Source organism: Ceratotherium simum, chromosome 9 (genome assembly GCF_057802395.1).
Source record: "Ceratotherium simum simum isolate JZ-2026a chromosome 9, ASM5780239v1, whole genome shotgun sequence".
Taxonomy (NCBI): domain Eukaryota; kingdom Metazoa; phylum Chordata; class Mammalia; order Perissodactyla; family Rhinocerotidae; genus Ceratotherium; species Ceratotherium simum.
The window spans coordinates 23,897,410-23,921,482 of NC_141908.1; the positions used below are offsets into that span (position 1 = coordinate 23,897,410).

Below are 24,073 nucleotides of genomic sequence, written 5' to 3' on the forward strand. Positions count from 1 at the left end.
TAAGGGAAGCTAACAGTCATGTTGTGTACTGCCCTGTGGAGAGGCTCACATGACAAGGAACTGAGGTCAACAGTCAGTGAGGAGTTGTGACCCTCTGTCAAACAGCTGATAAGGAACTGAATCCTGCAAACAGCCACAAAGGAGCAGATCCTCTCTAATTGAGCCTCCTGATAAGACCACATCTCTGGCCAATACCTTGATTGCAGCCTCATAAGAGACCTAAGCTGACCCATAGAAGAAACTATAAGATAATGTGTTTATTGCTTTAAGTTACTACATTTTGGTAATTTGTTATACAGCAATAGATAACTAATAAAAACACAGTGGGATAAATTATTTTTTCTTTCTTCTCTTCATTCTCCTTCTTTTTCGATGGCAATGATCATCATTATCATCTCCCTCACTTTCCTCTCAGATGAGGCTGTACCATTTGTCCTCTGACAAATTGGTGACCATATTATCATCATTCCCCCAAACCTGAGTCCTGATATTGCCTGTCAATTATCTTTCCCAATCATAATTGCAGTAGGATTAAAATTCTCATTATGAAATTATCAGGGATCTGATATTGATTACTTCACTACTGGTTACTCAATACATGGCTTATGTCAATCTCAAGGGCAAAAACCCAAATGCCAATCCTGAATGCAGAATTTAATCTGGGCATCCTGAAGCAAATCTGCATCCATATCTCATCTCAAAACCTAGTTGCTTCATTGTTAAAATAAAAATACTACCTTCTTCGATAGATTATTTTGATGAATTAAATGGCATAAATAAATAAAATTTTCCAAACTTTATTCCTATAATGTAATAAGTGTTCAATATATATTAAGGTTTTTTCATGATGTTATTTTAATTTCTTTCTCTTCCAAACCCCCTCTTCCTAACCCACCTGTGGGTGATTAATTCTATTTCTAGGCTTCTGCTTCAGCCAAGTCCATGTTCTAAAAATACTAAGAAATTTATGGAAATAACTAGTTCCTTTTTCCTTTCAAGTCTCCAAAAAGATCCACTTACTACTTACCGCCTCTGGATAAGAATAAGGCCAAATGATAAAAAGGAATTAAAGATTCATTGCTTATGACCAGTCCAAAAACCAGTTAAATAACTTCCCTTTTTCTCCATTAACTAGAAAATTGTCTACATGATTAAAAACTAATGGCCAACAATTTCAGCTGAATCATAGCTTTTTAATTTTTTTTTTAAAGAAAAGGTGTCAAAAAGAAAAATGGACTAATCCTTGGTTTTCTTAAAAGAGGAAAAAACATTTTTTCAAGATTAAAGTCACACTTACCAATATTAATGGTATCAATGTAGTTAAGGTAAAGGAGACTTCCTACATATCATTTGACCTGTCAACATATTCAGGGCTGAGTGTTTTGGGAATAAACAGGTGCCAAACTATCATCCAAGAGTCAGAGTAAAAAGTAATTTGAAAAACATCCAAAAGATTGACCTATCCATAAAAATACTTTCTTCACATATCTTTAGTGGTGCTTTAGTTGGATTTATGGTGTTGGGTTAAGATACTGTGCTTTGCACAAACACACTTGGTAAGATGACTTGTCAATCTCTAAGCAGCTATTAATAATTTACTGTGAATTAGCATAACTAGGCCTTTTGAGATAGGGTTCTTGGTAACTCAGCTTAGATAAGGAAAAAAGAGAAAGACATCAGAATATCAGATATGGATGTAGCTCTGCTAAAGAGAATCCTGAGCAGCTAAAAAGAAAGAGAGCAGCACAGAGTGACTCAAGAGAGGGGAAATGAAATGTACCCAAACACAGATTGGATGTGCTTCATGTGAATTAGTTTAAAGCTGGTGTTGGGACCTTTCACTTTCATGAGGAGGGCTAACCGCCTGAGAAAGAAGTTTCTTGAGACTCACTTAAGCGATTCTTTCAATAACAGAAAGAATAATATACATCCCAAATAAGTTGACCAAAGCTGTCATCTTAGTAGGTCTTCTGGGGTTTTTGGTTTTGGGTAACCTATTGAAGAATTCAGATGCCTAAAAGAAGCCTAGTTTTTTTATGTTTTGAGTTCATAAATTATCCAAAAATGATTTGTAAGATATTTCCAATAATTTGTTTAATTTATAACGCCTTATTCTATGTATGTTTATATTTGTCTCCCAGGTAGTGTTAAAAAGTTTTTGTTTTCTTATGATAGTTACTACTTTACATCTTGGAAGATTTACTGTACTTGACCATATACAAATATATACAAACTGTTCACATGACTTGAAAATACACTCTTCAAGAAAATTTGAAATAACAACACAAACTAGTATTGGTTCACTGTCACAAGAACAAGAAGAAATTGAACCAGTCCTAAAAATTCACTTTGTAGCCAAGGAAATGCTTTTCATAAAATTGAAAACATGTCCCAAAGCAACAGTATTATATTTCTTAAGCTATTGCTGTTACTGACATACAAAGAATTCTTTCTATAATTCTTCTGTGGCCTCGGTTGGTGACAAAGTGGTTACTAGAAAAATTTTGTAAATAGCTGTTTTCTAAGTCTCTAGGCATAGAAAAAAGATACTCTCACTTGAGTATTACCTGCTTCAATTATTAAATGAGTTTAAGGTCATATGACTCAGTATATAAATCAAAATAAAATATCATCTTCTACCAGCACAAATTTGCAGAAGTGCAGTGTTGTTTTAACAAGTAATGCCAACAATGGTTTAAATAAAATTTTGTTTCAGTGGTGACAAATGCAAGAGAGCAAGTGTAAAGAATTGGGAGTAGGACATTCCATTACCATGCAGCCTCTTGATCTCTCTGGGTTCCAGTTGCCTTATGTGTAACATGAGGAAATGCTACTAGATGGTATCAAGTGTTCCTTCTATTTCTAAGATTCAAAGATGTACGTAAATGTTATGGGATTATTAAGGAGAGATTTTTTCTTGTAAATAGGTGACATTCAACTGTGTAAATGTGGTAATGGTATTTTGTCACATGTTCTCCTTCAGTGTTTTTTTTTAATAGACTTCATTTTTTAGAGCAGTTTTAGATTCATGGAAAAATTGAGTAGAGATACCCCACATACTCTTTGCTCCCATACACGCATAGCCTCCCCAACTATCAACATCTCTCACCAGAATGGCACATTTGTTATAAGTGATGAATCTACATTGACATATCCATAGTTTATATTAGGATCTACAGTTACATTAGGGTTTACTCTTGGTGTTGTATACTCTATGGGTTTTAACAAATGTATAATGGAATGTTCCTTCAGTGTTTTATTGTCTTAATAGCCAGATCACTATGTGATGGTGTAAAAAGGCATTAGAATATTTCCCATAGTGAGTGCCAAGCAATGACGTCCAAATAATGGTCCTCTGATGCTCTCTTTAAAAAAAAAAAAAAAAAAGCACCCAAGTAAGCATGACCTTAGAAACTATTCCTTGTTTATCTTTATCCTCCACAGCAACTTAGCAGTGATGTTCTACAGCTAACAGATAGTAATCAACATTTGTTAACATTGAGTTGGATAACTCAAATTTGAACAAAAGTGATAAAAGATGAAAAAAGAATATAAGCTTGAAAATTCCAGATAAATAATCATTCTCAGAGTAGAATGTCCTCTATTCAAGTAATATTCTATTATGTGATTATTATGAAAAAGTTATAAATACCTCCATCGCGGGGTAGCAGGTACTGAATAGAGCATTACAGAAGATTCCACTACTGACTGGAGCAATGGGCTTTGTTTTGCAGGCTTTTCTCCTAACTAAAATATATCTTTTAAAGCATCAAATGCAGTATTCATTCATCAGGAGGAATATCACCCAGCAGGCAAGGATTTTCAAAAGCTTAATATTTTTTTTTCCAGTGGAATGGGACTTTTCCAGTGAAGTGATAAGAATGCTTTGAACATTTTAAATCTAGCCACAGGGTCTTCTTTCTTGTATGGATAGTATCCAGAATTGGTTCATCTGGTGAAAGAAATCCTTTCACTGCAGAAAACTTTAATTCATTAGGACTAAAACTCAGCAAGATTCAGATCTGTTAATCTTCATGAAATGTACATGTTTGAACAATATATTTTCCCTGTAAAATTGTGGCAATAAAATAATATTACAGACATTATGGTAGTTATACTTAACAAATGATCCTCCTTCACAGCATTTCCTTATTATTATTAGAATAAGGGGCAACTGTGCACTTCCATTTTGTCATCTTTATCTTTGATTGATCCTGAAGTAGCAAGTATGTCCCTGAGTTGAACGCCATTAATGAAAGAAGAGGAAATAGAAGGTCTGGAAAAGGGAACTAATAGAGGAAGAACCTATAATCAGGTAAAACATAAAGACCTTGGTAAAAGAAAAAAAAAATAGAGGCTGATGCATCAAAAATTGTTTTCTCTCTCTCTCTCAAGAACAATCCAGTTATTTTCCTTCCTCACCCCTAAAGCAACTTCACTCAACAAAGTTACAAAGCTCATATATTGTCCATAATGATGATATTATAAATTAAGTTGCTGACACTTATTATGATCCTAATATATTTTCATGAAACACAATTAGTAAAGGATCAGACCATAAAGTAGATGGGAGCACAAAAATTACATGGAGAAGTGGTTGAAAGTTCTTGATACCACCACCACCACCACCATCCTCATTGGTGTTTCACTGGTTTATTGTCTAAGCACTGTCTGCTAGCCTCCTGGGTTTACATTTAATGACTTCAAATAGCTGGTGATGTTATTTAATCTTTAAAAATCTGGTCTACAGGGGCCAGCCCAGTGGCATAGCAGTTAAGTTCGTGCATTCTGCTTTGGCAGCCCGGGGTTCGCCGGTTCGGATTCTGGGCACAGACCTACTCACTGCTCATCAAGCCATGCTGAGGCAGCGTCCCATGTAGAAGACCTACAAATCTGCAACTATGTACTGGGGCTTTGGGGAGAAAAAAGGAAAAAGAGGAAGATTGGCAACAGACTTAGCTCAGGGCCAATCTTCCCCGGAAAAAAAAAAATCTGCTCTATGGACTGTTCATTATTATTATTATTATTATTAAGTTCATTTTCACTAAGGAAATTTACTAACCTACTCTTTCTGTCCCCAAAAAGTTAAGAAACAACTATTATTCTATGCAGATAACTGAATAGAAAATATAGTATCAGTCAAAAGAACAGGAAACTAAATACGTGCTAATTAGGAGTTTAAATATAGCTTCCAAGGCATGTTCGTAAATATATATCACATATGCCAATTTTTAAATTTATTACTTTCTTTATTAGATATTGTTACTATTTCCTGAGCACTCATGTTATATTAGGCATAATGCCAAACACTTACATACATTGATCTAAATATTCCTGCACCCCAAAAATGAGGAAATTGAGCCTCAGAAAAATTAAGTAAACTACTCAAGTTCACAGAGCTGGTAAATGGTTAAACTGGCATTAGAATCCAAGTTGCCTGTTGCAAAAGTCTGGCCTCTTCACTCTATATGTTTTACTGGCCCCTAGGTCTCTAATCCACTTGATTTAAAAGCAAGTTTTACATTCCTATTTTCTGATTAACAATAGAGATTTTAATAGATTCTTGAACACTCTAATTTTATATGACTATTCCATATGCCTACATTCTTTTGCATTTAGAAGAAGAAATAGATTTCCTAAAAATAATTTCTCTCTAGAAACGTAATTTAAAAATATATGGCAGGTACGATATGAAGAACACAAAGTTTCAACTAATAACCTGGTAATTCCTCTGATGAAAAGCCACTTTGATACAAAATAAGTTTAGTATAATATTAATAATTATTGAGAATTTAGAAACAGGGAGAGTACTGTTCTCTGCAAATAAAATGATCCTCTATCATGGCACATTATATGAAACTTAACCATTTTAAGGCCAATATAAACCTCACAGAGCGAATTCAACTCATACAAATAATTTGTTTACTGTTAAGGAACAAGAGATTTACTAATGATCTAATTAGGATATTTAGACCGAATGGGTTATTTTAATACTCGTACTTCGTGGAAATTTACCAAATACTTTCAAAAATCGTTATAGAGTCTTTAAAAGAATCAAGTATGTGATACCAGCTAAAACAAGGGATTATGTGTATTTAGTAAAAATATATGCATATCTACATAAAATCCTTTCAAGAAGTTAAAGTTTTCTTAGTTTTGCACTTACCAAATCCTATATAATAAAATTCTAAAGAATAAGATGCACGTAAATAAGTAGCAGGGTAGATTATGCATGGTAGGGTAGTGAGCCTTCCATGAAAAATTAGGTTTGATCAAACAACTTTGATTTTGGCAAAATTAACATATTGCTCAATAAAATAGGCTATTTGTCTATATTTCCTTTTGGGAAAGGCTTTTTAAAAAATGTAGGGGGGCTGGCCCAGTGGTGCAGCAGTTAAGTGCGCGCATTCTGCTGTGGCGGCCCAGGGTTCGAGGGTTCGGATCCTGGGCGCGCACCAACATGCCACTAGTCAAGCCATGCTGTGGCAGCGTCCCATATAAAGTAGAGGAAGATGGGCACAGATGTTAGCCCAGGGCCAATCTTCCTCAACAACAACAACAAAATAAATAAAAGAGGAGGATTGGCATCGGATGTTAGCTCAGGGCTGATCTTCCTCACAAAAAAAAAAAAAAGTAGGAAGTTTGCCTCTGTGTGATTCCAAACATTTGCTGCGAAATAATTTACTTAAGAAAGATCATCTTTTACTCATTTGTGAAGATATCCAGTAATTCATTAATTTGTATCCAAGAATTTCATTAACACATGGTTAAAAAAAATGTGTCGGAGCTGGAGGAAAAAAATAAGCTTACTACCAGAAGCCCACATGCTGATGCTTAAGGATTTTTTTTTAAGATTATAAATCAGACTATTTGTTTGTAACCTTAGATAAAATTAAGTCTTTATGAATACAAAAAAATACTGGGAACATGCCTGTACATCTTCAACACTAAAACATTAACTCAGGAAGTATACTATCTGGTTGGTTGAGAGCTGAAAATTTTATTTTTATAAGTTTAAACCTTCCAGTGTAGAGTAATAAATCTGAATATTAATAAGAAGAGTATACTCAATGTTTATACTATGTCTGAATTTAACAATTAGCACAAAAAACCTTGGTACTTCAATAAACTTGACAATGTCTACCATCAATTCCCAATCATATACTCTTATTAGTCACAGCAAAATGTTAGTATCTAATCTGCTTTCTTTCACTGTAGCTAAAACAAGAAGGTAAGGTAAAATCTGACTCCAAAATGATACATACTATTTCAAAAGTAATTTAAAATGACTTAGTATTTATAATTGTTTCTATGCTTTGGATTTCATTTGGTACTACCTGTATTAGAATAGATAATCATATCTGGACATAATCTTTTAAATAAGATTATGTTTTAAGTATGTAATGGATCAAAATGTTTTATGTATCCTTATATTTATAATTGGATAAAAGTAAAAGTGTAATTTGAAAAAAAAAAGAAAGAGAAATAAAAATGAAGCGACCAAATGCCAATAATGACATTTTAATGCACTTGCAATTCAAATAATATACTTTAGGAAATTTTACTTGATTTTTTTAAGGCAAAATATATTTAGAACAATTTGTGTTAGGCTTAAAAAGTCATCTCTAATTTGTTTTCTTCTTCTTGACTATCAGAGTACAGATGGAAAGGTTATATTTCCATCATGTTTAATAAATCAAGCGAAAATATTACACATAAATTATGAATAAAAAGCTATTTACCTGCATGGAAATCTATTCCCACAGCAAATGAAGTTCCTGATATAGGCATCAAAGCATCCGTTTTGTCACTTGGTTCCAAAGGTATTCCCCTGATGCCTTCATGAACAGAGTACATAAGAAATGACTCTATACCTAAGTTGGAAAAGAAAAAATAAACCAAAATGAATATTTAACATTAAAATCATTCCATTAGCATTATTTTTAACAATGTTAATTTCTTTCATAAAAACATCCCCTAGTTTTTTTTTTTTGGACACTACACTTCTGACTAGTTGACACGTAGATAGATTGGTGGTTCTCAACTTGAGTATCCATCAGCATCTCCTGGAGGACTTTGTTAAAACACAGATTACCGAGCCCCATCCCAGGGGCCTATAATTTGAATTTCTAAAAATTTCCCATGTAGTGATGATGCTACTATTCTGGGAACCATACTTTTCATAAACACTGAGACAGATAACTGTTGGAAGCATACCTGGCCTCACAACCAAAATTCACCCCCTCTTCTCTAAGGCCCAAGCGTCTCTTTGCTTATGCAAGATAATAAATTTTGATTTTAGATATGATTTTAGGTAACTATATCACTGATACTTTTCTAATAGAGTTAGACTTCTTATAGCCTTTTGAATACTGAAAACACACCAAGTGCTTAATTTTTGCTACTGTCTTGCTTTTCCAGTATGAAAAATATGTTCTAAAATAAGCACATATACTGACTACCAGAAGTCTGCACATTGATGTGTATAAGTTTTTCTAATATGTTAGAAAATATTTATAGAAATTTTTTCTAACGTTAAAAAATATACATATTTTCTCATTAAAACGAGAACGCCTGTATTTAGATGTGTCTCCAACACTTAATAACTGTGTGACTTGGGCAAGCTAGTTATCTCTCTGTCTCAGTTTCCTCAGCTCTAAAATGAGCATAATAAGAGACCTACTTCACAAGGTTATTATGAGGATTAACTGAATTAATATGTTTAAGGTACTTAGAATAGTACCTGGTACATAATAAGTGTCATATAAATATTTGATTTAACATAAAACACATGATAATATTAACATACATATGTCTCAAATAAGATTGAAATATTTTTTGAAAAATAAAATTAAGCTATGATCACTGGATAGAAAGACCACTCTAGAATCAAAGCTCTTTGGGACTAATAGAACTAGAGTCTATAAAACAAAAAGTAGGAAGATAGATTTCTTAAACTCCAGCTCTTTTGCAGTGCTCTTCTCCCTCAGTCAAGCAAATTTGAGACCTCACATCCCCATTGGTACTTTCTCTTAAACAGTTTAAAGAAAGTAGACATAATTAAATTCAAATTGTATGGTAATTGCAGCCCATCAACCACTGCTTTTTACTTCAACTTTTGCCTAGTCATGTTGAAGGTATGGGCCAGCCCCGTGGCATAGCGGTTAAGCGTGCGCACTCCACTGCTGGCAGCCCGGGTTCAGATCCCAGGTGCGCACCGACGCACCACTTGTCAGGCCATGCTGTGGCAGCGTCCCATATAAAGTGGAGGAAGATGGGCACGCATGTTAGCCCATGGGCAGTCTTTTTCAGCAAAAAGAGGAGGATTGGCATGGATGTTAGTTCAGGGCTGATCTTCCTCACAAAAAAAAAAAAAAAGTTGAAGGTAGCTTCTCCTGGATTTGGTTAAAGGTTTAATAAACTGAGTTCCTGAAAATAACTAAAAAAGTAGGAAGCTTTACAAGAACAGTGATACTTAAACTATTTTAGATACATTAAAATCCCGTATATATGAGACTAAACAGTGCATCATTGTCCTAATAACAAGCTAATATTATCTTTATTCTAATTTCTAACTGACTTTGCCCACAATCTGCATGGATGAATTAAATGCATTAGAACTAAGATTTTTCAAGACCTTATACCTTGACAAGACATGCGGTTCTTTTGGAGATAATATCCCACTGTACACATGCAAGTTCTTGTAGTTTCAGATGTTGGTAAACAAAGCTGAGAGCATCCACCATTATTTAGTTGGCAGGAATTGCTGCCTACATAGAAGAAAAACAAATAAACATAAAATTCAAGAAAAATAAAAAGAGTATCCTCAATATCAATAATTTGAACAAATATTTATGCTATTGCTGATTTCTAAATGCAGTTATTTCATATTGGTTGGTATCATATTTTATTCTCTTGAAGAATTTGAAAGTAGCAGATTACAGTTGAAGTCTGCCCTTCCAAAAAAGTAAATGGAGATCTAAAGCACAGAATAGGGATTATAGACGACAATACTATAATCAATTTATAGTTTCAATTTAACTTTGAATATAATTCAAAGTTGCTAAGAATCTAGACCTTAATTATTCCTACCACAAAAAGGAAATGATAATTATGTCATGGGATAGAGGTGTTAATGTTATGGTGGTAATCATACTGTAATATATAAATGCATCAAATCAACACATTATACATCTTAAACTTACACAATGTTATATGTCAATTATATCTCAATAAAAATAAATTTTAAAATAAATAAATAATTTAGAATTTTTTTAAAAAGTAAAGGGAGGGATATGAGAAGACTCAGAGTTACAGAAAAGCAAAAGAAAATTGGTTTGTCATGAATACTGTCATAGACCTTTGTAATATTTTAAGATCACAAAAACCGGGCTGGCCAGGTGGCTTAGCAGTTAAGTGTGCGCGCTCCGCTACTGGCGGCCCGGGTTCGGATCCCAGGCGCGCACCGACACACCGCTTCTCCGGCCATGCTGAGGCCGCATCCCACATACAGCAACTAGAAGGATGTGCAGCAATGACATACAGCTATCTACTGGGGCTTTGGGGAAAAAAACGGAGGAGGATTGGCAATAGATGTTAGCTCAGAGCTGGTCTTCCTCAGCAAAAAGAGGAGGATTAGCACGAATGTTAGCTCAGGGCTGATCTTCCTCACAAAAAAAATAAAAATAAAATAAAAAAATCACAAAAACCAGGAAGTCTCTCTTTTTTGATTTCTAAATTTCACTTCAACTCTACAGTTACTTCCTTTTCAAGAATACTTTATCCAAATGTGTCAAATATATAGCTAAGTTACATTACTAACTCAAAAGATTGTGCCATTGAAAGAAAGGAGGTATATATGAATATAAATATTTAATTAATTTTGTAAAAGCAAAGGAATAAATTTTGCCATTCCTAGGAACATAATTATCTCAAAATATATTTAAAACACACCCAGAAGAGTCATGTTATTAGACACGTTAATTCTCCTCGTTCCTGTGTAGTAGCAGTGACAAATATTAGTCAGGTAATCACAAGTAGGCATTCTATAAAGATGTTCTATTGAATTTACTAGGCCCAATGTGCTAATTAAAGCTGGTAGCATGAAGTTAAGCAACTTATAACCTTACCCAGCAAGTTCATTAAATATCCCATTTTTACAATATTTTTATCATTCTAGGACATGCAATGCCATTTACTGGATGTTCAAGCTCTGACATGAAGTGCAGTAAATTGAGTGAAAAGTACAAAGCATGATGAAAGCTATATATCAGTAGTGCTCTCTGGAAAATTCAAAATATCAATGCAGCTCATTATTTCTCATATCCTGAATTCAAGATAGTCTGATGGGATTTAATTGTTCAATCGAACCTGTCATAAGCTCTGTCATTTTTGAAGTGTGAAATACTCTAAACTTGGAAGATTTCTCATCAGGAGATCTACCACATTCTCTGCTCATTTCCTATAGCTGCCAGTGCAGCCAATGCTGAACTTCATCTTACGTAGGGCCACATACTAGGATTTGACTTGCCCTGAACTTTTGAAATGATTATCTTTATCTCATATATAAACCAATGAAGATTGATTGATTGATTCCCCTTTTCCCAAGCTGACTGATAATACTAAGATGAAACTTCAGATTTCTGATTATTTTAATAATGAGATAATTATATTTATAGATTTATAATAATTCTATACTTGCAATATACATATTTAATTTTATAGAAAGCACATAAATGTATACTAACACAATGCCAATCTAAAGAGATATGCATTTGGATATATGCATATTTATGATTTATTTCAATTACCATAAAGACTGAAAAGCTGGGATGAGATGGACAAGTGATGCATAACTATAAAGTCTGAAGAAACACCAAATGGAGAGAAGGGCCAACAAGGAAATTGAAGTAAAGAAAAATAGATTAGGGAAGAGAATGAATTTATAAAAATACGAGAAAATGAAGGGTTATATAACCTTGAAAATAATAAAAAAATATGTGAAAAAAGAAGAAAAAGGAACTTCTGGGACTGTGCATTTTCAAATATAACTGCCATAATAGCAACATATATTGTATTATATTTATTTTCTGATAAATAATAAAATTAATCTATGTAAACAATGATGTACAATAATACACATCATGTATCATTTGTTTCATTTCTAAGGGAAAATTGATAGTGAAAGGGAGAAAAAGTAAAAAGAGAAATGAGTCATTATTTACAATAAGTATCTTTGCCTATTAAATATAGATTTAATGTAGGAAAAATATTAGAGTGATTTAAAAAGCAATAATTTAGGTGTGATTATCTAGCAAGTTAGAAATATTAGCTTGGCTTAATATTTTATAATGATATTGATGTTCAAACTTCATGCCTCAATTCTCTAGTGGAGCTAGAAAGTCCACTTGACTAACGAGAAGTCTCAGCTCCCCAGTGATCTATGTCAAAAATGATAAATGAAGTAGCTAATTGTACTTTGAAATCCAAAGAGGTAGTAATGTTAACACCTTAAATAGCCCTAAATTGCTCATATTTCATACTAATGAAGCTTTTAAGCTACTTGCTATGATTCTCTTAATGGGATTGTCTTTAATACAGATGCTTTCATCAGCATATTCTTATAGTAAAAATAGTATTTTCACTTCATTTTAAGCTTAGTCATATTATACCATTAACTTCTAAATGCTAGAGGTTCTTGTCAGTTTGGTAATACTTTCAGAGCACGTAGAATATCCAAATGTATCTATTGGATTAAATCCTTAAAAGATGAAGGAAATCTTGTTAACATGAGCAAAGTGAGCCAAGTGTGATATACTAAATTTTTCCTCCAGGAAACTTTACTGGAACTGTATTGAGAAAAATTCAAAATATTATATTAATTTACAATTTCAAACAAAGCATGTGCTTGTTCACATTTTGAAAAAGTTAATATAGATTTTTTTAAATGCCCTGTTTGGAAATACAATCTCTCTCTCTATTGTACTTTCTAATGCTGTGTTTTTCAGATATAATCTCATTAAGCATAGACTACGAACTAAAGTTTATTATAGTACTATAAGTTTTACACTTAACAAATATACTGTTTTGAAATCCATAAAAATGTCATGATATTTTATTTATTCAGTACCAGGTTTTATTCCCAACTATATAATCTATTTCCCATGACTGGAATGCCAGTAAAATTATTTATTTTGATACAGAAAATGTTCCATTGTGGAATTTCTAGTGAAAATACCCCTGCTCATTATTATATATGATGACTAAAAAATGTCAGAGAACAAATACAGATTTGTGCATAGGAGTTTGGGTGTTGGCATCCCCTCAACCATGAAAGGAACCAAGTAATCATTTTAGACTGTTTTTTAAAGCAATTTTTTCCTCTTAAAAATATTTTTTTTTTCATGAAAAAGAAATATATTTCCTGCTGCTCCTGGCAAGAAAGTATTCCAGAGCAAAATGTGGCCCATGCTCTGTATGGGGAAGGCAACCATGAATCTGGTCTTCATTTTGTCCCTGGATGTGCAGGTGTGGCTCTCAACTGGTCTCTCCAATAAATCCTGTCTGCTTGATGGTTGTCATCTTCCTTCAGAATTAGTGATCCCCCTAGTCCACTATTCTTATCTCTGCTCGTCTCTGCTTTGGTCTACATGCCCAAATCCCTTAGATGAAAACCCTTTTAAATTTTCTTGAAATTTTTTCCTAAGAAGAAAAGTCTATGAAGAAGAAAGAAAGAAAGATTTTCATGGCAGAGACTAAAGTAAGAAAGTAGAACACAGAAAAAGATTTTCTCTAGGAAAGGGAGTTCTGCTAATGTCATGGATCATGAAGCAAAAACTAAGAAAGGACTAGCAGGTGTGGGGCTGTACTGCCTGGCATCTCTAATCTAATTGCCATTTGGGCAATGTGACAAGTCCACCTATGTAAACCATCTGTTAGTTCTCTCACTCCACTTCACTGCATACAATTTGGATAAGCAAAAATAAAAAAGCAAAATGCTTAGAGTCAAACAATGTAGTGCTTTTGGATATGAAATTCTTACACTGACATGGTCCATCTGAAGTTCTCTAGTTCATTCAGTTTATGGGTTTAATTATACATTGTATACATTTTGCTGGGACTTTTTTCTTATTCTTATATTTTTTAATGAAGAACTAGATAAGACTTCTTTGAAGATCTGACAAACTAAGACTCCTTAAGCAGCTTTGCTAATGTTTTGAAAGCTCATTATATACCTTACGTTAAAGGCATTTCTTCTACAGTATTAAGCAGCATTTGCCTTTTTTCCCCTTTTTATTAGAAGCAAAAATAGGAAACTTCAGTTGTTGAATTGAGAAAATAATATGAGAAAAGAGAACATTATGTATTCAAAAGGCAGCCCGAATTCATTACAGTGTGACTTACCTTGCTGTGCTTCTTTGTCATACACTTTCATATGAACAACCCCAGAAGTCTTATTTCGTAGAACGGTGGGGTTTCTTCCATCTCTTTTGCTGCAGGTTCCCAGCTGAGCTAAGTTTTGGTCTGCCCACCACAGTTTCTTATCTAGAAAAATAAAAGATTTTTTTTTATTAAAAAGATAATCATCTCATTAAATAACAATAAACAACTATTAAATTATAATACTTTCTGATTTTTTTGTTATATTCCCAACTCTGTTTCTAAGTGAAATAGTAAAATGATTTTACTCTTAAAAATGCAAACCATAGTGACATTTTATTGTTTAAATTTTCCTCCTCCCTCACCAAGTAGAGATTCTTGACTTTAGCTTTTCTTTTTCTCAAAAAACATGGGAAATAAAAGCATATTTCAAATTAAAATGAAATACAGACTTTATTATTTACATACTTAAGCATGATCGTATGTTCAAGCTTTTCATCATTGGTACTCTCTGTTACTGGAGTCTTCACAGTTATACTAACCTCTTTTATTTTTTTGTACAGTTTATGCCCCTTTCTCCAAAATTTTATTAATGCACACTATTGAGTTCTCATTTGACAGTAGAGAATCTGCAATGTGCCGCAGATAAAAAAGAGTCCTGACCCTCAGGAATCTAGTTTCTAATGAAAATTATACATTTATTATTATATTATTTCAAAGTGTCATAGCAAAACTAGAAGAAAACTATTATCATTCTCTTTTCATAGATGAGGAACCTGAGATTCATAGAGATTAACTATTTTAATCAAATTTACACATTTGGTTTTCCTGTCTCCAAAACTTTTGTTCTTTCTAAGGCTCCTTGCCAAGTGCATTAAAAAATTTAAGATAATGCAGTAGTTCAAAATAAAGTTCACAATTTTAAAGGTTTTGAACAATTTTCAACAAGAATCTAATTAATGACAATTGAGACTACATCAATTTCTACCTAGACATTAAAGTGAGGTTATTTAATTCTATGAACAAAATAATGTAGTCTTTACCATCAAGGTACAGTTATTCTCATTCAAATGCCAGGATATTTTGACTGAACCAAAGCCTAGGTTCAGGCATTGCAAGAACAATAATAATACAAACATCAACAATAATCATCCCTTCCTGAATCTGATTTTGTGTAATGCACAATTCTAAACACTATAGGTAGATTAATTCATTTAATCTACAACTCTACAAGGTAAGTACGATTATTATTAAACCATTCGACAGTTAAGAACAGCGAGGCAAAGAGAGATTAAGTAGTTTTCCCTGGGTCATAGAATGAATAGTGGCCCCAGGTTATGGACAAAGCACTGATTTCAGAGTCCCTGGTGTCAATCTTGTTTCTATAGTGTCCTTTTCCACAGATGGATGGAGTTCAGTCTTCTCTCTCTTGACATATATATATAGAACTTAGATTATGATGGTGAAGTTGAGTAGCCCATTCGCCTATGTTTTTATTTACACTCATGAATTTACATAAGAACAAAGAAGCTCCCTGTGAAGAAAAGAGCTAGAGACTTTGACTATAGAGACTATTAAGTGGTGTATAGCACAGTATAGTTGACCGAACACATGTGTTTCTGCTGCTATTTCTTCTACTACACCACTGTGATAGAAATATAAAAATAAAAAACAGAATAAACCCGTATATGAATCCATATAACAAACAAGACAATGAAGGGCATATAAACAATGTATAAAAGATAATATGTGGATGGAAATTGGAAAATGGGCAAATGGGCAGATAAAGTTGCAACCTAGAATGTGATTTTAAAAAGGCTACAAATGAATGGAAGCCATCTCCCTCCACAGAACTCTGGATGACCTTGATTTCAGCCTATAAATAATAGAGTGGAAGTACAAAGAAAGGTTAAAAATAGGGTGATTAAGTGAAATATTTTTATACGTAATACCACCTACTGCCACCATCTCCCCCATCGCTTGCCCTGAATTTACAGAGGGCTTTCTATTTTTGCTGATAGAAAGTCTTAAATAAATGCATAACCATAGCTCTTTTTTAAGATACTCAGTGAAGAGGTTTGGGATATTAAGGCTGGTGCCCTATAATAAGGTTCTCTGCATTTTGGCATTTGTGGGACCCAAAGCCTGACCTCCTAAAGCAAAACCTGAAAGCTTCCTCCTACAAGTCACAGCGTCCAATGTCATACAGAGCTCCCAGTAAGAAATCCCCCTTCAAGGAAGATACCAGGGGAAAAGAGTTTTATTTTCATAAATGTAGAGGAAGCCCGTGATAGACACTCAGTCCTTTGTTACATGTCACAGGAAACCTAGGATTTCCAGTTTAGTGAGGAAAACTAGCAGAAAGAAAAGTAAATTCTAAGATAAACATGGGGACACAAAAAATAATAATTCAGAAAATATCTTTAAAAATCATCAAAGATATTCAAGTACATATCTCATTCTAGAAAAATTAAAGATGCTAAAAAAAGAAGCAATTAGAGAATAAGAAAGAACTCTTGGAGATTAAAAAATCATGTTTAAATAAAAATATTTTTTAATAGAATGACTAGAAAATGTGGTTGAGGAAATCTTCTATTATATAGAGAAAAAAAGACAAACAGAAAAAACGACAGAAAAAGAAAGATAAGTAAAATATCAATCTAAAAAGTAGAATAGCCAGTATCACCAAACTGTACTTAGAATCATTGGATTCTCCACTATCATGTATTCATACAAAAAAAAAAAATGCAGTTTTACTTAAGAATGTCCTTAACTGACCAGTAAAACATGTTAATTTTACTAAATTTTGACTCTTCAATACATGCCTTTTTACTATTCTGAGTGACAAAATGGAAAGTGTGCATGAAGCACTTCTGCTGCATACTGAAGTGTGATTGTCTGGAATAAACGTGCTTATGAGATTGCTTGAGCTTCAAGAAGAATTAGCTACTTTTTTCATAGAATATCATTTTTACTTGAAAGAATGACTGACAGATAACCTATGGCCATTCAGACTTAGGTATCTGGCAGATATTTTCCCAAAAATGAATGAAATAGTGAAGAACAAAGTTGGAAGACTGACAATACTCGACTTCAAGACTTCTTATAAAGTTACAATAATTAAGACAGTGTGGTATTGTTTGAAGAACAGACAGATAGATCAATGAAACAGAATAGAGAGCCAAACAATAGACCCCCATAAATACAGCCTGCTGATTTTTTTGTGTGTGTGTGTGTGAGGAAGATCAGCCCTGAGCTAACATCCATGCCAATCCACCTCTTTTTGCTGAGGAAGACTAGCTCTGAGCTAACATCTATTGCCAATCCTCCTCCTTTTTTCCTCCCCAAAGCCCCAGTAGATAGTTGTATGTCATAGTTGCACATCCTTCTAGTTGCTGTACGTGGGACGCCGCCTCAGCATGGCCGGACAAGTGGTGCATCAGTGCACGCCTGGGATCCAAATCCCCGGCTGCCAGCAGTGGAGCGCGTACACTTAACTGCTAAGCCACGGGGCCGGCCCCCAGCCTGCTGATCTTTGACAAAGGAGCAAAAGCAATACCATGGGGCAAATATGGTCTCTTCAACAAATGGTGCCGGACCATCCACATGCAAAAAAATGAATCTAGACACAAACCTTACATTCTTCCCAAAATTAACTCATGATGTATCACAGATCTAAATGTAAAATGCAAAGCTATAAAATTCCTAAAAGATAACATAGCAGAAAACCTAGATGACCTTGGATATGATTATGCCTTTTTAGATATAACACCAAAGACACAACCCATAAAAGAAATAATAGATAAGATGGACTTCATTAAAATTTAAAACATCTCCTCTGCAAAAGACAACATCAAGAGAATCAGAAGACAAGCCACAGACAGGGAGAAAATATTTGCAAAAGACATGTCTGATAAAGGACTGTTATCCAAAATACACGAAGAACTCTTAAAACTCAACAATAAGAAAACAAACAACCCAATTAAAAACTGGGCCTTAACAGACACCTCATCAAAGAAGATATACACATGGCAAATAGCATATGAAAAGATGCTCCACATCAACAGATGCTCCCATATAACAGGGAAATGCTAATTAACACAACAAGATACCACTACCTACCTATTACAATGGCCAAAATTCAGAACACTGACAAAACCAAATGTTGGTAAAGATATGGAGCAACAGGAATTCTCATACATTGCTAGTGGGAATGCAAAATGGTATAGCCATTTTGAAGACAATTTGGTGATTTCTTACAAAACTAAACATACTCCTACCATATGATCCAGCAATCTCCTTGGTATTTACCCAAAGGAGTTAAAAACTTGTGTCCAAACAAAATCATGACATGGATGTTTATAGCAGATTTATTCATAACTGCAAAAAACTTGGAAGCAACCAAGATGTCCTTCAGTAAATGAATGGATAAATAAACTATGTACATCCAGACAATGGAATATTATTTAGCACTAAAAAGAAATGAGCTATCAAGCCACAAAAAGACATGGAGGAAACTTAAATGCATATTACTCAATGAAAGAAGCCAATCTGAAAAGGTTGCATACTGTATGGTTCCAATTATATGACATTCTGGAAAAGGTAAAAGTATGGCTACAATAAAACCATCAGGGATTGCCAGGGATAGCCAGAGGGAAGAAGAATAGGCAGAGCAGAGAGGACGTTTAGGGCAGTGAAAAAGTTCTGTATGATACTATAATGATAGATATATGTCATTATATATTTGTCCAAATGCACAGAATGTACAACACCAAGAATGAACTCTAAAGATAAACAATGGACTTTGAGTGATTATGATGAGCCAATGTAAGTTCATCCTTGGTAAAAAATGTACCATTCTGGTGAGTGATGTTGACAATGGGGGAGGCTATGTGTGTGTAGGGGCAGGAAGTATATGGGAAATCTCTGTACTACCTTCTCAATTTTGTCATAAACTTAAAACTGCTTTTAAAAAATTAATTAATTAATTAAAATAAAAATAAATACAATCTAAACACATTTTTAAAAGGATGAAATAAGCCTGTCATATCAAGAAAATCAATTGAGAGAATTTGTGTCCAATGATAAAATTAAATCTTTCGAATGAAAATCAGAATGTTGGAAAAACCTGAGTTCAGCAACATGAATTTGAAGCTTCCTATACTTAAAAAAATTTTAGTGAGATTCATGGTAATAGTCATGAATGTGATCTTTTTGATATGGTATTATGAAATGTGTCAACATTTGGAAGATCTACCTAAATCAAGAAGCAATATTTTCCAAATGATTGATGCTTGTTGGGCCAAATCATGCACGGGCAAGTGATCAATTCACAGAACAAGCTAGACCAATGGAGGTTAATGTGAGAGGGAACAAAAATTTAACAATGTGATCATAGCAAATCACCTTTAGGAAACTCTACTTGTTGAGTTTTGGTGTAGTTTAAAAGAAGATTACTCATTATTATCTGATGAAGCTATTCAAATATTTCTCCCTTCTCTAACTGCATGTATTTCAATCCAAACAACATCTGCTGAACCAGGTATGAAAATCCAGCTATATTTTATTAAGTCAGACACTAAGGAGATTTGCAAAAATGTAAAACATTTCCACTCTCCTCACTAATTGTTTTTAAAAAATAAAGTTATTTTCATTAAAAATGTTACCTAAATTAACATGTAATGTTTTTATTTTTGTCATTTTTAAATGAATTAATAAATATTTTAAATTTTCTCAGGTTTGATTTCTCATATTGATATATATAACACACACCAACAAAAGCTCTTTTGGGTTCTCCATTTTTAAGAATATAAAGCAGTCCTGAGACCAAAAATTTGAGGGCCACAGTTCCAAGTAATCCACCAGCAAAAAGAATAGAAAAAGTGAATATATGTGTGTGACATTTCAGAATATCGTGCTTAAAGAAAATTTTTTTAAAGTTCTTAGATAGGAAAAAAATAAGTCACAAGGGAATACAAAGAAAACTTGCCTCAGACTTCTCTTTGAATGTGCTAGAAATTAGAATACAGTAAAGCAACGCCTTCAAGATCGTAGCAGAAATTATAATCAATCTAGATTCTACACCAAACTACTAACTAACTGCAAGGAGTTTATGGAGGGGGCTATATATCATATATATATATGGAGAGAGAGAGAGAGAGAGATCATAAAGTTCATCACCCATGAACTCTTAAGAAGAAATTGGAAGTTAAACTTGAGCAAAATGAGAAAATAAATCAAAATAATGCTATGGAATCTAAGAAACAGGAAATTGAACAAAGCAAGATGGCAAAGGGAAGCCCCAGAATAAATTTTAAGCAACAAACATAGGGAAAATGTTGTCCACGTTGGGTCATGAGAATGGAAGACTGGGAGTAAGATCTCCAGAGGAAAAAAAGACAGAACGAGAGAGAGAGAGAAATAGAGGTAGAGATAGGGCTAGAGAGAGACAAATAGAGAAAGAGACCAGAAAAGAAGCAAACGTAATCCTACCCTATAATCCTAATCTAGCCCATAATCCTAATAAATGCCATTTGTGGGTTTTCAACTTTTAAAATCAGTCTTTCAACAAAGCACAAAGGACTCAGTACAGGATATGAATGTTAAAAAATTTAGCAATGTAAAAATAAAAGTGGAGTTTACTAAAGTTTTTACATGCAAAGCAAGAAGAAGATAAGATTAGAAAGAAGAAAGAATATCCTCATCATAAAAAATGAAGAGTCAAAAAATGATTTTGAAAACTAACAGCAAAGTAAATAGAGATTGAGCAACTTTGTTCCGTTTAGAAATCTTTGGGAAGAGGAGAAGAATAGGGGCAATGTAAATGATTAGATTTTTTGCTTTCATATCAAGAAATTAATACATAACATCTAAAGTTGAAAATAAGGAATTAGTTGCTTTGAAATATCATCTGGACTATTTGATAGTAACCCCAGAACTAATAACAGACAGCTATAAGAGAGTTGTCTCTGGGTCAGACTGGCAATGGGAGGGTTAGAGTAAGAGATACTGCTGTTGATAATAGTCTCTATTGTAATATTTGCTATGTTACTATGTGTATATTACTTCAGAAATAAAATTTATAAAAATTATGGACATAATCAAGTAATAACAAGAAGATTTTACTTAATGTGTAGGATTCACAGCCTAATGGGCTGACCTCTCTGATTCAAAAAGGCCAGCGCTGGTTTTAGGTTTTCAAAGTAGCCCACACATAAAATATGTCCCATGCTAAAGCACTTCGTCATTGGGACAGGTATGATTGAGTGAAGCTAAGAGTTCTACCACTGAGAACCCAGAGTTAATCTTGTTTTGGACCACTTCTAACTGAGTGTATCACTTAGGGAATGAAGATGATCCCTCCTTCTCAGCCTCTAAGACTCAATGTGTCTTGAGCAGGTACTACGCGACAACATTAGAGCTAAAGAGAGCAAGGAGGTAAGTGATTTTCTAAGATGTATCTCTGCAAATTCTCATGTTTCAGTCAGCTAAGATATAATTTACCATAGCCCTAGATTCCATCCATTTAAAACTGAACATGTTAACAAATCTCTATGGCAAAATAATAAAAATGTTGTTTCTAGTTGCATTGTTGTTATTGCTGTTGTTATTGCTACAGGTGACTAGAAAAAAAAGAAGAAAAATACTTTCCTCTTTAACACTAGAAGGTAGCCAAGCCTTGGCAGATTCCTTGGTTGTTAACCCAACAATCATTCTCCTCCCCTTCAACTCTGCTGGAGAAGAATTATTTCCACAGATAATGCTTAAAATGCCAAACACGCTTTTGCAACCTCTGGGGCAATAGATGCGGCCGTGTAATTCAACGCTGGTTTATAGTTTCAGGGCAGGAGGGACTTCTAGGAGTAGCTCAAACCCATACCCTATCCCCATACAAAGTGTCTGAGGGTAACCAGTTGGATTCTGATGGGGTGGTACAAGGTTGTCAAATAAACAGGAAGAGGGGCTGAACACAAAGATCCATGGCCTTGAGAACCACGACCAAAGAATACTGTGCCCAGAAATGACTATGTGGGGGCCGGCCCGGTGGCGCAAGTGGTTAGGTGCGCGCTCTCCGCTGCGGCGGCCCGGGGTTCGCAGGTTCGGATCCTGTGCGTGCACCAACGCACCGCTTGGCAAGCCATGCTGTGGCAGCATCCCATATAAAGTGGAGGAAGATGGGCATGGATGTTAGCCCAGGGCCAGTCTTCCTCAGTAAAAAGAGGGGGATTGGCAGATGTTAGCTCAGGGCCAATCTTCCTTGCAAAAAAAAAAAAAAAGAAATGACTATGTGGCCTTCGACAACAGGCATTTCAGGAGTGACCAGCATGAAACTAGGACCACAGATATCCTAGAAAAACTATTCTAAGTTGTTGCAGTCCTCTGATATCTTTCATTACCTCTACTCCTTGCTCAACATTCTTCAAGCTTCCTAATTATAAACTGCCTCAAATTTAAAGTTCTCTATCAGGTTTTTAAATCATTACATATTCTGATTTGACTTCGCCTACTAAGACTTCTTTCCAACTTCTCTCTAGTACATGCATTTAGTCCACTCTTATCACCTCATAATACTCATCCATACATTTATTCAACTAATACTAGGCATCCACTATTTGTAAAGTACTCTTCTAGACAGGAGAAAAATGATGACAAGGCAAATAAGATCTCTGCCTTTAATGATCTTATGTCCTAGTAGAGGGAGACAGATAAGAAATAAATAAACAAATAGAAAAGAAATAACCAAAATTCCTACAAATCAACAGCAAAGAAACAAATAACCTGATTGAAAATGGGCAAAGGACTTAAATAAATATTTCTCCAGAGAAGACATGCGAACAGCCAACAGGTATATGAAAACATGCTCAACATCACTAATCTTCAGGGAAATGCAAATCAAAACCACAATGAGATATCACCTCACATCTGTTAGGATGGCTATGATAAAAAAAAAAAAAAGATAATGCTGGCAAGGATGTGGAAAAATTGGACCTTTTGTACACTGTTGCTGGGACAGTTGCTGTACAATGTAAAGCTTGTACACTGTTGCTGTAAAATGGCACAGCTGCTACAGAAAACAGTGTGGAGGTACCTCAAAAAATTAAAAATAGAACTACCATATGATACAGCAATCCCACTTCTGGGTATATATATCTGAAAGAATTGAAGCCAGGATCTCAAAGAGATATTAACACTTCGATGTTCATTGCAGCATTATTTATAATAGCAAAAACATATGGAAACAACCTAAATGTCCATCGGAGGATAAATGGATTAAAAAAATGTGGTAGGGCCAGCTCCGTGGCATAGTGGTTAAGTTCTCGCACTCTGCTTTGGTGGTCCGGGGTTCACAGGTTCAAACCACTCATCAAGCCATGCTGTGGTGGCATCCCACTTACAAAATGGAGGAAGATGGGCACAGATGTTAGCTCAGGGCCAATCCTCCTCACACACACACAAACACAAATGTGGTATATACACACAATGGAATATTATTCAGCCTTTAAAAAGAAGGAAATATTCTGGTGGGGAATGTTGATAATGGGAGAGTCTACTTGTGTGGCAATAAAGTGGGTGTAGGAAATCTCTGTATTTTCTTCTCAATTTTTCTGTGAACATAAAACTGTTCTAATAAAATTAAGTCTTAAAAAAAAGGAAGAAATTTTGTCATATGTAACATCACGACAACAATTTTGTC

At 34.2% G+C, this 24,073-nt stretch overlaps 1 protein-coding gene across 5 annotated transcripts in view; it reads right to left on the reverse strand.

Moving 5' to 3' along the window:
- LRP1B (LDL receptor related protein 1B) overlaps window positions 1-24,073 on the reverse strand; it is a 1,862,264-nt gene that overhangs the window by 512,379 nt on the left and 1,325,812 nt on the right. For all 5 annotated transcript variants that reach the window (XM_087435122.1, XM_087435120.1, XM_087435121.1 and 2 more), the window contains exons 34-36: window positions 14,404-14,544; window positions 9,645-9,770; window positions 7,743-7,874 (exon numbers count right to left, since the gene is read on the reverse strand). In XM_087435122.1, the coding sequence (XP_087291248.1) occupies window positions 7,743-7,874; window positions 9,645-9,770; window positions 14,404-14,544 (399 nt within the window). The remainder of the gene's footprint in view (window positions 1-7,742; window positions 7,875-9,644; window positions 9,771-14,403; window positions 14,545-24,073) is intronic.